Source organism: Phodopus roborovskii, unplaced genomic scaffold, assembly GCF_943737965.1.
Source record: "Phodopus roborovskii unplaced genomic scaffold, PHOROB, whole genome shotgun sequence".
NCBI classification, from domain to species: domain Eukaryota; kingdom Metazoa; phylum Chordata; class Mammalia; order Rodentia; family Cricetidae; genus Phodopus; species Phodopus roborovskii.
In genome coordinates this window covers 71,227,760-71,241,761 of record NW_026126418.1, presented here as the reverse complement: position 1 = coordinate 71,241,761, position 14,002 = coordinate 71,227,760, and the positions used below count along the sequence as shown (strand labels likewise).

The window sequence follows — 14,002 nt, the reverse complement described above, 5'->3', positions numbered from 1 at the left end:
CAGCACATGAGTGCAGTAGCCACAAGAGCCAGAAGAGGGCATCAGATCCCCTGGAATTTGAATTACAGTTGTGAGCAAGCCATCATGTGGGTGCTGGGAATTGAACCTGCATCCTCTGGAAGAGTACTGAATGCTCTTAACCTCAGAGTCATCTCCCCATTCCCCCAAAATTTACTTATTTTTATGTGTGTGAATCCTCAACTGCATGTATGCGAAACCATGTGCATGCCTAGTGCCTCTGGAAGCCAGAAGAGGGCATCAGATTTCCAGGAGCTAGTTATATAGCTGCTAGGAACCAAACCCAGGTCTCCTGCAACAAGTGTTGACAACCACCGAGCCATCTCTCCAGTTCCTGTTGGTTTTTGGTTTCTTTGCTTGCTTGTTTTGAAACAGGGTCTCACTACCAAATCCTGGAACTTGTTCTGTAGACCAGGCTGGCCTTGAACTTACAGAGATCCGCCTGCCTCTGCCTCCCTAGTGCTGGGATTAAAGGTGAGCCACCACCCAAGCTCTTTCTTTCTTAAAGATTTATTTATTACATATACAATGTTCTGTCTGTGTGTGTGCCTGCAGGCAAGAAGAGGGTACCAGATCTCATTACAGATGGTTGTGAGCCACCATGTGATTGCTGTGAATTGAACTAAGGGCCAGTGCTCTTAACCTCAGAGCCATCTCTCCAGCCACCCCCATCCCCTTCTTTAGTTACCGGTGGTTGTCAGTTGACTGGTGTGGGTGCTGAGAAATGAACTCATGTCCTCTACAAGATCATCAACCACTCTTAACCTGAGTCACCTTCCTAGCTCTCAGCAAAAATACTGTTAACACATCCAGTGTTCAAAACTACCAGTAAATGACTTGTGAATGCTTCCTATTGAGAGAACAGAAGATTGAAGACACGAACTTGTCTTGAAGTTCAGCAGGTAAGAGATGGTGCCAGGATTTGAACTGTTGCTGTTGACTACACATAGCAATGGCTGAGCAAGGGAAAAATCATAGAGCAACACTAGAGCCATCTCTGATGTCCTGGGCATTCAGGAAGAGCCCCAGGAATGGCAGCCTCTCCCCTGCCCTTCTGTGGGCAGTCGGCTAGAGACATGGGTCCTTATCACACCTGACTGAGAATGGGCAGGTGGGGAGTGGTGCCTGACTACCAAGCAGGGACTGGGTAGGCTGCACAATGCCCACTCTCAGTGACTCTGCCACTGTTCCTATTTTCCTACAGGGGAGAGGTGACACACACTCTGTCTGAATGGCCATTTTTGAGAGAGGATGCAAGCCACTCACACAGGAACCACATTCTGAATTTGTCAAATACAGTGTTCTGTTACAGAGCAGGAGGGAAGTCTCTTCTCCTCTTGGGCCTCGGTTTCCCCATTTGTGTGGCCCAGCTGTTCTGGAACTCGTTCTGTAAACCAGACTGACCTGGAACTTACAGATAGCTGTCTGCCTCCCAAGTACTGGGATTAAAGGGGTGTGCCACCACTGCCCAGCCCAGTTCTCCCATTTCTGTTTTTTAGTTTTTCTCTGTGTAGCCTTGGCTGTCCTGGAATTCACTCTTAGAGCAGGGTGGTCTTGAACTCACTTGCCTCTGTCTCCTGAGTGCTGGGATTAAAGGCGTGTAGCACCATCACCACCGGGATAGTTTCCCATTTTTGAAACATAAACTTTGGACTAGAAATACTTCTCATCTCCAGCATTCCTATCTTAGGATCTTTTTTTAGTTTTGGACTTTAACCCCATAAGCTCCGGTTCCCAGTGAGCAACTTAGTTTTCTCAGCAGGGAAATGAGTGTGGTCACAGCCTCAGAGTCACCACAACATGATTATCACAGTGATTTGTTCACGAAGATATCTGACCTGGGTACCTAAAACTACCTCTGCTATATGGCCAAGGGTCAGGCATGGGGTACGGTGGCTACAGGGTCTGAAGTTCAGGGATATATACATCACAGGTTGATGGGAAGTGGGCCCTGCAGGACCCTGGGACCAGAGCCTTCCCAGAATAGTGGCATTGCTTTCCTGCCCCCACCACCACACATCCTGTGACCTCCTCTAATGATACAAAGTCAAGGGCAGTAGAAATTGTTCTAGCCAGTGAGTGGCAAAGTCAGGTCCATCAGAGTTAGTCTGTGCTTCCAGAGATCCCTTCTTGATAGTCTCCTCCCCAGAACCCCACTACTACCACCATGCCATCAAGATTCCCTAGGCCTCAGAGAAAAGCACAGGTACTTTTAGTAGCTTGGCTATGGCCACACCTAACTTCAGGCCTGTCCACAGTCCACTGAAGGCTTAAAGTGGTTTCCTACCACCCTGAATCCCATCTATCCTGTCTCTTTCAGAGACCTCCCTGGCTCCCTGATTGCGCTGCTCCCTTGTCCATGGCTCCTCACCCTTCCTGGCCAGTCATCTGGAAAGGTGCTACCTCTGCAGAGCTCACAGAACCCAGTGCTGCCGTTCTGCCCAGTCACAAGCCAGATCCACAGCTGTCCTTTCACTGACTCCCCATGCATAAGAAGCTACATGCTCGAGCCTGACCTTACTGTTTACCTCAAAGTTCAAGATCTTTCTTCACCTAGGATGACTGTGAAAGTCTCAGGGTAAGTCATTGAGGGCCCAACATAGGAAGCATACTTGATCATTCCTCTGAAGGACTGCACCTCCTCTCAGGACCCAAGAACCACCTCCAAAGGCTCTCCCACTCAATCTCATTCTGTCCCTAGCAGCCTTGTCCCACCTCACTGCCCACCCTATTGTAGTCTCAAATCCAGGAGGGCCCTGCCTGCCTGTAATTGGTCCAAGCACATTTTTTCCTATAAAAGGCCTCTCTCTGGGTACTCCAGGGGGTGGGGACAGGATGTGATTAAGCAAAGTGCTAAATAGGGTGTCAGAGGGTCTCCTTCCTCTAGTACAGGACAACATGCCTCTGCCAGCTCCTTTCCTAAGGGGTGACCTCAGCCAACAGGCATGACACTAATAGGCAAGTTTAGTGTGAGAACCTGAGGGTGGGGGATGAGTTAAGGCAAGGCTGAAAGCTGGACTACACCTTCCTGAATCCTGCAGGGGAGTCTGGGGTAGACCAGCACCTGGCCATAGCAGGCACTTCAGGGTGATGATATGAGAGTTCACCCCAACTTCCTGGAATAACCTCGTTCCAACATTATGCCACAGGGAGTAACTTGGTACCCCACCCCCACATTAAAGAAGGGATCGGCCTGTGCAGTACTTCCCAAAATGTTTGGGTTCTGTTTTGCTTTTGCTTTTGCTTTTTTCCCCCCCTTCAGGGACCTCCAATTTCTCTTTTCAATGGGTCTTACTATAGTAAAAACAACCAGAGCTGGACCACTATCCCTTTGAATACTCTCAAATATACATAAGCCATAGCTGGATGTTGGTGTCGCATGTCATTAATCCCAGCACTCGGCAGGCAGAGGCAGGCAGATCTCTGTGAGTTTGAGGTCAGCCTGGTCTCCAGAGCGAGTTCCAGGACAGGCTCCAAAGCTACAGAGAAACCCTGTCTCGAAAACAAAAAACAAACAAACAAAACCTCAACAATCCCTGCCCCCCCCCCAAATACATAAGCCATAATTGCACAACTGGGGTAGGAATATAAAGATTGTCCCAATCCCTCTGATATGGAGGATACAGGATGGTGCCTAGGGACAAAGGAAGGAAGTCCTTAAGCCATAACCAATCTGTGCCATGTAGAGGTGAGTCTCCATGTCTGAGGCTGGTAGAAAGAGCTGCTGGTAGCAGGGGACTGCAGTGTCACACCTGCTCAAGGCCGCCCCTCCACACCTCCCCACTCAAGATCCAGAAAAACTTACTTAAAAAACTGCTGTAATGGAGGCGCAGAGGTGGTGGCAACATTGGTGCCGCAGCTCTGTCTCCTGATCCCCACCCTCAGACTCCCCACCTCTTCCAGGAAGACATCCTGCAGGCTGCTGAGTACAGTGGCCCTCCCACCCAACATCCAGTGGCTGCAGCCTGCTTTCCCACTGGAAGTCAGACCACAAGCCAAAGAAGTGTCCTGTCCTCAGTGCCAATCTAACTGCCCCATTACTTCTTGGTGGGGGCTTTCCAGTCACACAAAGAGCTGGTACACAGGGTCACCTATAGTTTCAAGGGCATTGTTTCCCACAATGCTAGGCCCCAGTGATTTGAACAATTTCTTCTCCAAAAAAGCAGGTGGGGACAAACCACCCCATCTAAGCCCAACTTTTCCCTCCACCACCCTGAGGCAGAGAGGAGAGGGACATGAGCAATGTTGGGGCTACAGAAACCATCTGGCTTCACCTCAGCCAGCAAAGCCACCCATAGAGTTTCTCTTGCTAAGGGGACCCAGGCTGGCCCCTTGGCTCAAAATCTCATTGGAGACAAACTGAGGGGGATAGACACCACAAACTCCAGGTTAAGACCTACCTTCCACCACCCTACTCCAAGAGAAGCTTGGTCTTGGGATTCCTGTGTTATGTCCACCCCTGAAACACAGGCCTTGCCTAACTGTATCACTCTTGTAACAGGACTCTGAGCTTATGTGACAAGGACAGACTCCCAGCCCAAGATTCTGATTTGGCAGATTTGCAATGAGGACTGGGAGTCTGGCTCCTGAACAAGCACCCTTATTTCTAGAAACAAGTGAAGGCCTCAACCCCAGAAATATCCACTGTCCTGAGACACTACTTTTCTGGGCACCCAGAAGGCAACCCTGTGGCAGGCCACTCACCCTATTGGCCGTGACAGCCAGGTTCTGAAGGTTCTGCAGGAGGCCGATGTCAGCAGGAAGGAAGGTCAGGTTGTTGTGGCTGAGGTCCAGGTAGCGCAGCTTGCGGCAGTAGAAGAGCTGGGTGGGAATCTTCTCTATCTTGTTGCGGTTCAGGTAGAGGCGCTCAAGGTTGGTGAGGTTGCCAATCTGGATGGGGATGTAGGCAATGTGGTTGTACCACAGCTTAAGGCAGGTGAGGCGGTGCAGATGCTGGAAGCTAATGATCTCCTCGATGGTCTTGAGGTTGTTATCCTTCAGGTCAATCTCCTGTAGGTTGTGGAGGCTAAAGATGGAGTGAGGGATGCGCTCTAGGTCACAGCGGATCAGTTCCAGCTCTGTCAGGTTCACCATCTTCTTGAGGCTGTTGAGGACGATGAGCTTGGTGCCCTCATTGTTGATGGAAAGCTTCTGCAGATGCACACCCACATCTGTGACTACCTGTGGTAGCTTGCTCAGGTTGCTTTTGAGCCGCAGCACCTTGAGGCGCTTGAGCTCCCGAAGCCCATCAATGACGATGTAGCGGTTGTTCTCTGCACTCAGATTGCCGGTCAAGTGCAGCTCCTCCAGTGTCTTCAGGCTGTAGATCCACAGTGGGATCTCCTTGATGTCAGTGAACTTGATGTGCAGTGCCCGCAGGTTCTCACGCAGGAAGGCCAGAGCAGGAGCCTCGATCTTAGCTGCTGTGTGGTACAGCCACAACTCCTTAAGGCCCGTGAGCTGGGCAATGCTGGGTGGGATGGTCACATCAGGGATCAGTTCCAGCTTCAGGACTTCTAGCTCAATCAGGTCAAATACTGTGTCAGGGATGCCACTGAGCATGAACAGGTGTAGCTCCAGCTTGTCCTGGGCGTTTTTGGTGAGCCGCTGGCGCAGCTTGTCCAGCGTCCACTCATTGTTGAGGTTTAGCTGCCGCAGTTTGTTTTCACTCACTTCAGACAGGAAGACAGCAAAGCGCTTTGAGTAGAGTGGGTCGTACTGGTCGATGAGGTGCAGCATGAACGCAAAGTCGTTCTTGACATCTGGGATGTCACTGTAGCTGCTCTCCTCTCGGATTGACTCAAATGAGTACTTCTTAAGGGAGCGCCGCAGCATCCACCACAGTGTATACATGCAGATGAGACCATAGAAGATGACCAAGCTGATGTAGAAGGATGCTAAGATCTTGAAGAGTGTGGCTAGGGGGTGGGCACACCGGTAGGTGCGGTAACCTGTCAAGCTCTCAATGTCTACGGTGCAGTCTACATCGAACTTGATGTTGTGCACATAGTAGACAGTGTAGCAGATGATAATGATGAACTTGATCACCTTGATGATGGTTTGTCGCATGTACAGGCGGTACACAATGTCCCCTTCTTCCACATGGGTCCGAAACTTCTTCACCTTCTCAAACAGTGCCTTTGCCTGCTCGCCTTCCTTCTTGTCCAGCACGCCCGTCTCAGATCGGTCCACGATGCCCTGCTCAATCCGTGACTTGGTCCGCTGAAGCATGGGCACAGTGGCCTCCACATCCTCGCTGACTGTAGATGACTTCTTATCCATGGAGCCATTCATCTTGCTGAAGGCTGGCTTGGGGTCACTTTCCTCCACCACTGTCTCTGACAGGGCCCTTGTGGTCCACGGGGAATCGAAGCACTTGAGCAGGATAGACACAAAGTGCTCTAGCTTCGAACTGGTGCGTGGGAACTTGAACCAGAAGTTGCTACAGGCCAGGAAGATGAGGGTATGCAGGAGCACGAGGTAGGGGAAATACTTGGCAAACCAGTGCAGGCGGTTCTCATAGCACACGGCATCCACATAGTTGTACTGATGGCGGTCTAGGTCATACTTGATCCCTGTGGGGCCTGTGTCAGGAGTGGGCAGGACTGTGGAGTTGGGGTAAGTGGTCTCTGGGCTGGAGGCCACCCAGCCTCGAAAGGAGTCATTGCAGGAATCTTTGGTGACCCACTTACAAGGCAAGCAGATCATCTTGTCCTGGGTGACTTGCAGTGTCCCCCCAAAGACAGCAATCATCAGCATGACAATGGAAATGTAGTCAGTGAACACATCCCACCATGGCTTCAGGATCCGGTATGCTGGCTGTGTGTCCGCAAAGTAGCGGAGCTCTGTCACCGGGATCATGATTTAACCTGGAAGGGTCCCATAAGAGGGAGTTACCACAAGGCAGATTCACAATTCTGGATCCCAGGGATGAGGGAAAAAAACAAAAATTCTACCACTAGAGCTTGGAGATGGTGGTAAATGTTTTTAATCCCAGCACTTGGGTGGCAGAGGCAAAGGATCTCTGTGAGTTTGAAGTCAGCCTGATCTACAAAGTGAGTTGCAGGACAGCCAGCCAGGGCTGTTAACAGAGAAACTGTATCTTGAAAAAAAAAAAAAAAAAAAAAATCCATCACCGTCTAAAATTCCATTCTACATGTCAGGTGTGATGTCACACCACTTTAATCCTAGCCCTTGAGAGGCAGAAGCAGGTGGACAGATCTCTGTGAATTCAATGCAACCCTGGTCTATAGAACAAGTTCCAGGACACCCAGGGTTATACAGAGAAATCCTGTCAAACCAAACCCCAAACTCTCAAGTCTGGGAACCAGCACTATGATACTGCAGAAGTGACTTGGAAGGAAGTGAGGAAGGCAGAGGAAGCTTACCAAGGACTCGTTCATTTTGGGGGAGGAGGGGGTGTTTGTTTGTTGTTGTTGTTTCGAGACAGGGTTTCTCTGTGTAGCCTCCTGGCAGTCCTGGAACTCTCTGTACACCAGTGCTGGGATTAAAGACATGCACTGCAGCCACCACCACCACTCAGCTGCACCAGAATTCTTCACTGCTGATCCATGTTTCCAAACCCCAAGAACTCATTCTTGTAAAACAAACCTTGAAGCTTAAAAATCTACACATGTAGTTAGGTGTGGTGGCATATACCTTTAATCCCAAAGCAGGCAGCTCTCTGTGAATCTGAGGCCAGCCTGGTCTACATAGTGAGCTTCAGACCAACTGGGACTACACAGTGAGGCCCTGTCTTAAAATAAAAGAAATAAAACACACTTGCAAGTGTGTACACAGTACGTGTAGACAGGATAGGCAGGAGGTCTAGCGAGGGACTACTGGAGGTAGGGGGTACAGGAGGGAGGTTACATGTGACTTCCTGTGAATAATCTGTGGTGTGGAGAAGGGAGCTGTAAACAGCAAGTGAAGGAAAGTCTCCCCAGAGAGTCCCATCTGGCTGGATTTAGGAAGTCTGGGAATCCAACAGTGGTTTCCATGACTCATGTGGTTAGCCCATTGAGGAATGCTGGATCAGAGCTGCTTTAGGGAGACCCAGTCTGTGCCACAAACATGGGTGGAAGGGGAGTCCCTGGCAACCCTGAACACTCTGCCAGGGAGGCTGAGCTTACTCTGGTCTACAAAACTCTAAGGAGTGGGGTGAAGGAAGTATCTATCCCTGGAAGTTCACTAGAAGGCATCTGGGAAAATATAAAAAGCCCTGCCCACTCGGCCCTCAATGCACACACTGACTGATAACTCTCCTGACTTCCGGTTTGGCTTCACCTGAGACGAGGTCTTACGTAGCTTTAGGCTGGCCTCAGACTCATCTAGCATATAACCTTGATGACCTTGAATTTCTGATCCTGTCTCACCACACCCAGTTTATAAGTCGCTAAGGACCAAAGCCACAATTTCCTGCATGCTACTCAAGAGCTATATCACCATCCCCATTTTAAAAGTAAAATTGTGCTTTTACTTAACCCTGTATTTTCTTGATCAGAATCTAGATTTCATAGCAGTTTTAAATACTATATTAGGTAGATCTCATTCTCTTGGGAGAAGAGTGGGACATCCTGGGGAGGGAACTGGGCTACTGTCTTTTCATACTGATGTTGACTGTGAGAGCAGTAAAGGATCCGTCAATCTGCTGAATCCTCTCCACAAATGCCAAGTGCTCCTCACCAATCTCGTGAGGGCACCTCAGAGTGGGTGAGGCTGGAGGCACTGGGACCCTTAGTAGAGGTGGCAATAGCTTCAGTACAGGGCAGGCTCCTCCCACATTGGCTCTGGTGGAATCTCTCCACCCGGTCCTTTTTAGTCCATTCCACAGATAAGGGAAAATATAGTTTCAGGAAGGTGAACCATCTACCCAGTAAAGTTTATTATCAAGTAAAACTGCGGCTCATCCCTCCTGGCTGAGCTCAGGCTTCATTGCTCTTTGGAGTTTGCCTTCCTCTTGCCTAAGGTCCCATGCATGTAAAGGAAGTGCCTAGTACACAAGGTGTTGAAGAAACCATCAAAGGTGTCCAGCTTCCCCACCCCCAGGCTCTCATTGTTTAGGTCACCTCAGGGCCAGCAGACAATACCGGCAGCCACCCAGAGACAGCTCTCCTGGTGAGGCCTGGACTCTTGGGCCAGGATGAGTGCCTATCCTACAGGAAGGCCCCAGCCCTCTAATGACCACCTGGCTTTGTACACCACCCACACTACTGGAAGAGAGGGGCACAGGAGTGGGCTGGGGAGGGCTGGCTGAATCACACAGCTGGAAACCACACAGGGTATCTTTCCTGGCTCCAAGGACTCAACCAGGGCAGCTGAAACCTGGAGAAGGGGTGGGGTAAAGACTGAGGGCTGGAGGGAGTGAGGCACCCTGACCCACTCATCCAGGAGGAGACTGGTAGGGACAGAGAGCCAGTCATTTGGCTGTGGCTTCTACTCTATAGTATTTCCTTTGATTTCTGGTGGAAAGTTGAGCCTGCCGTTCATGGGGAATATCCAGCCTCCTTATGAAAGAGAAGGTAGCAGTCAGGCTCCAAGATGCAGGTGAGGCAGCCCAGGCTCTGAGAGGTCAGACCAGCTAGCTGCCTGAGGAAGAAGACACTCCATTCCATTCATGCTCATCCACCTGTCCCCGCCCCATCTCAAAGCACAACCTGGATTCTATTCAGGCCTTAGCTAGGCCCTGTGGAGGTAATGAACATATCCAAGAGTCCTCTACCTCAGGCCAGAGTGTGAGCTAATTCCAGAGCTGAGAGGGAACAGGACTAGAGCCCAGAAGAGGCCTAAGCTTGAAGGTGACCTGAGAGGAGGGCTACCTCCTATAGGCAGCCATATTACTTCTGCAGTTTCAGCTAGCATGATCAGCTATCCCTCCCTCACATGGATGGGGCCAGGCCACATGCTTCTTTAGCACAGTAGTCCACAGCACTCTCAAAAGGAGACAGGGTAGGGGTGGGCTGGGATGGGTGGAGACCTGGGTGTGGTGGGCAAGCAGTTTCAGGTGGATGTGGCTTTGGCAGGGCCAGCAAGGGATGACCCTCCCACTTCCTGCCTCACTGGAGCTATAGGGAGTGGTGAGGTGCAGTACTCTCTAGCAGCCCGGGGAGCCAGATGAGTAAGCACCCACACTGGGAACAGCTCTCCATGCAGAGCCTAGGGATGGAGCCCAGCCCAGGATCCAATGTGGTGCCCATGGCTTTTCTCAGACATGAAGAAATACTTCCATAAATGTAGCCACTGTCCCATGCCTGTGTCTGGCCAGTGGTGTGAAGCAGTAGAGCTGTGGCTCAGCTGTCCCTACCATCTGCTGGCACAGCCTCTTCATCTTGCAAAACAGAAACTCTGATCATTAGTCACTAACTCCTCCAGTGCCCCAGACACTGGCAGCTACCATGTCTATCCATCTCCATGAACCTGATGGTTCTAAGTCTCTCTGGAGATGACGTAGCACTCACTGCCCTGCAGCCATTATGCTATCCCTTCCTTAACTGGAACTCCTCAAGGTGCATCCTGTTGTAACCTATTTCAGGCTGACTTTTTTGTTTTTTGAGACAGGGTTTCTCTGTGTGGCCCTGGCTATCCTGAAGCTCACTCTGTAGACCAGGATGGCATTGAATTCAGAACTCAAGAGATCCACATTCCTCTGCCTCTGCCTCTGCTTCCTAGGTGCTGGGATCAAGGCTTGTGCCACTGCTGCCTCTGCCACTGCTGCTGCCAGGCTTATGGGGGCTATTCTTATTCAAACCACTGCAGAGTGACTGGAGTTACAGGCAGTTGCAAGTCACCTGACATGCGAACCAAACTCAGATCCTCTGGAAAAGAAGCAAGAGTCTTAACTACGGGGCCATCTCTCCAGCTCCTATTCCTTTCTTTAAAAAAAAAAAAAAAAAAAAAAAAAATTTTTTTTCTTTCTTTAAAGGCTTGATTTCACTATATATTCCAGATTTGCCTCAACTTGGCAATCCTCCTGCATCAGTTTCCTAAGGGCTGGGATTGTAGGTATGCAGCACTTTGCTACTTCCTTAAGGCTCATTACTACACCATGTGCCCATTTCACACACAGACTTAAGAGCAGACTGCACAGCTATGCACAGTGCAGTCCTGACAACCCACACCCCAGGGACCATTCCAATGAGCAGCCCCACCTGCCAGCTCTCTCTGGTACCCCTGGGTGTGAAGGGAAAGCAATAGAGGGACTGGATGGGTACTAGAAGCAGGATCTTTCTCAGGAAGTGACTGCAGGCTATCTAGATGCTCTCCATTTTCCTGTCTAGAAGGGAGAGGAGATTCTGCAGGAAATGTGTATAAAATATGGATCAAGGACCTAAAAGGCAAGTGGCAGAGTCCAGACTTCTGCCCCCTCCTTTGCACTTTATCTACCACAGGTCATTTAGCAGGGCTTGGGTCCTCATAGCATCCCTTGCTGCTGCAGTGGGAGAGACACCATCTCAGTTTCCTTATATTGCGAGTCCACCATAGAGATATGGTGGGGTCAAGGCCCTAAGCTCTGGAGAGGAGCAACAGACTGGGGCCAGCCTGGCTCTGCTGCTCCCTGGAGAGAATAACCTTGGACAGGTGGCTTCCCCTTTCTGAACTCTGACTCCTTTCTGACAGTGTCAGGTTCTGGGCAAGAGCCTGGTGGTAGAAGTGAGGGGCAGGTGAACAAAACAGGTATGTCTAGACCCCACTCTAGTGCAGGCAGGCCTTAAGCATTTGCTACTGAAAGGAAAGCATGTGGGAGGAGTCAGAGACGAATAGAAGGCAACCCTTGGGGACGCCAGGTGGAGAGCTAGATGCCCACCAGCACTCAGTAGTTGGGCACATAAAAGGCCAGTGGAATGGGAACTGGAAATGAAGAGGAAAAGCCAGTCCAGAAGACTAACAGATATGATCCCACAGTGCTAAGGCCCAATCTCTGCATCCACTGTTGGGAGGTTCTCTATGGGAGAAATGGAGGCAGAGACCTAAAATGGAAGCTTCTGCTCTAGTCAACATGGGAGCCCATGGTTATGGCTCAACGAGTGAGTCCTTGGTCTACATGTGCCAAGCCCTGGGTTCCATTCTGAGTGCACACATACACGCACACAGAATGCAAAAATGCAAAATAAACACAGCCTTAAAATAGGAAGGGGAAAGCTGGCACTCAGGTGTGGAGATCAGGTGTAGCTCTGGGACAGAGGTTCAGAAGGCAATAATAGGGAAATGGGTCAAGTCAGGTCTCCCCAAGAGATGAAGACTTTGGAAAGTAAATGAGAACAAAGATAAAACGGTATGAAATGGGGCTGAGGAATGGCAAAAGAGGGCTGGCTGTGCCTTGCCTCGCTACAGTGGTTTCTCTTATTTTTTAGAAAAAGCATCTCACTTAGTCCAAGTTGACCTCAAAATTGCTACATAGCCGGGAACGACCTTCCACTCCTGACCTACCTCTACCTCCCCAGTGCTGGGTGACAGGCAGGTACCCACACCCAGTTTATACAGTACTGAGGATCAAACCCAGGGTCTCGTGCATGCCAGGCAAGCTCTACCTACTGAGCCACATCCCAGCCCTACTTGTTCTAGCAAAGATGAATCAATATCCTCTGGAGACTGATAGTATGGCAGGAGACCCCTGAGGGAAGAGAAAAGGCTGGGAATTTCTATATAACATGGACCATTTGTGGCTCACCCCAGGCCTGTGTGTAGAGTCTGGGGTGCAAGAAGGTGTAATAAGGGTTTCTCAAGCAGAATGAGCTAAGAAAACAAAGGTAGGCGAGTGCCTGAGCTGGGACTCCAGGACAGAAACACTGTCCCAGGGATCAGAAGCAGAAAACCGTGTGCCTGTTCTTCCTGATGAATTAGATATTTGTTAAAAGATCAGAGAACGAAACATTATATATAGCAAATGAAAGTGCATTTGCTTAAGAACACATGGAAAGGTTGAATGTATGCTAACTGTATAAAACTGGCAATGGAAGGACCACTACTGTTGTCATTCTTTCTCACTCCAGGTTTAGCTTTTTTTACTATATAAGCACATGTTATAATCACATAAACATGGGAGAGTTAATTCTCATTAGACTCATTTATTTATTTGGAGAGTGGATGTGTGGAGGTCAGAGGTCAACCTGCAGGAGTTGGCTTTCTCCTTCTGCCATGCAGCTGTAGGTATCAGAGTCAGGTCAGCCTTGCAACAGTACCTTTGCCAGCTGAGCCACCTTGCCTGCCTGCAGTCCTCTTTCCTGTTGGTTCATCTTTCTTTTCTTGAAAGTTTTTCAGAAATGACATCTTTATGTCCATGTTGGGGGACTTTAAGAGGAAGATGGCAACTACTTGTTCAAAGGTGGGGGGAGGTCCTCGAAACAACAAGAAAAAAAAAAAGATTGTCTCTCTCTGGTACTGGGAATCGAATCCAGAGCCTCACGTGTGCTACATGAGTACCCTGCTGCTGAACTTGCTCCCCAAGCATTTCCAAGCTTTGCTTCAGGTCTTTTTTTGTTTTGGCTTTTTGAGATAGGGTTTCTCTGTATTGTTTAGGAGGCTGTCCTAGAACTAACTCTGTAGATCAGGCTGGCCTCAAACTCATAGAGATCTGCCTGCCTCTGCCTCCAAAGTGCTGGGATTAAAGGCGTGTGCCACCACTGCCCAGTTTAAGATTTATTTATTCAGGTATTTTATGTATATGACTAGTCTGTCTTCCTGCACACCAGAAGAGGGCACCAGATCCCACTTCAGATGGTTATAGGCCACCATGTAGTTGCTGGGAACTGAATTCAGGACCTCTTAACCACTGAAACCCACTGGAATTCATCATTGTGACTCTAATGACGTGAGACTTGAGGTTGGCACAGTTTCTAGGCCTTATTCTTTCAAGACCCGAGCTGCAGAGGTAACACTGTCATGTCTGACGGTCCCAGATCTGACTATCTGTAATCTTTCTTCTGCTCTGCCCATCTGCCCTTCTGTCAAATTCCTGGGGCCCACATGGTGGAAGGAGACTGAGATC

At 49.7% G+C, this 14,002-nt stretch overlaps 1 protein-coding gene across 4 annotated transcripts in view; it reads right to left on the bottom strand.

The window, feature by feature from the left end:
• Positions 1–14,002, bottom strand: part of Lrrc8a (leucine rich repeat containing 8 VRAC subunit A) — a 28,671-nt gene that overhangs the window by 2,542 nt on the left and 12,127 nt on the right. For all 4 annotated transcript variants that reach the window (XM_051185079.1, XM_051185081.1, XM_051185082.1 and 1 more), the window contains one exon: positions 4,723–6,887. In XM_051185079.1, the coding sequence (XP_051041036.1) occupies positions 4,723–6,879 (2,157 nt within the window). In that variant the 5' untranslated portion in view covers positions 6,880–6,887. The remainder of the gene's footprint in view (positions 1–4,722; positions 6,888–14,002) is intronic.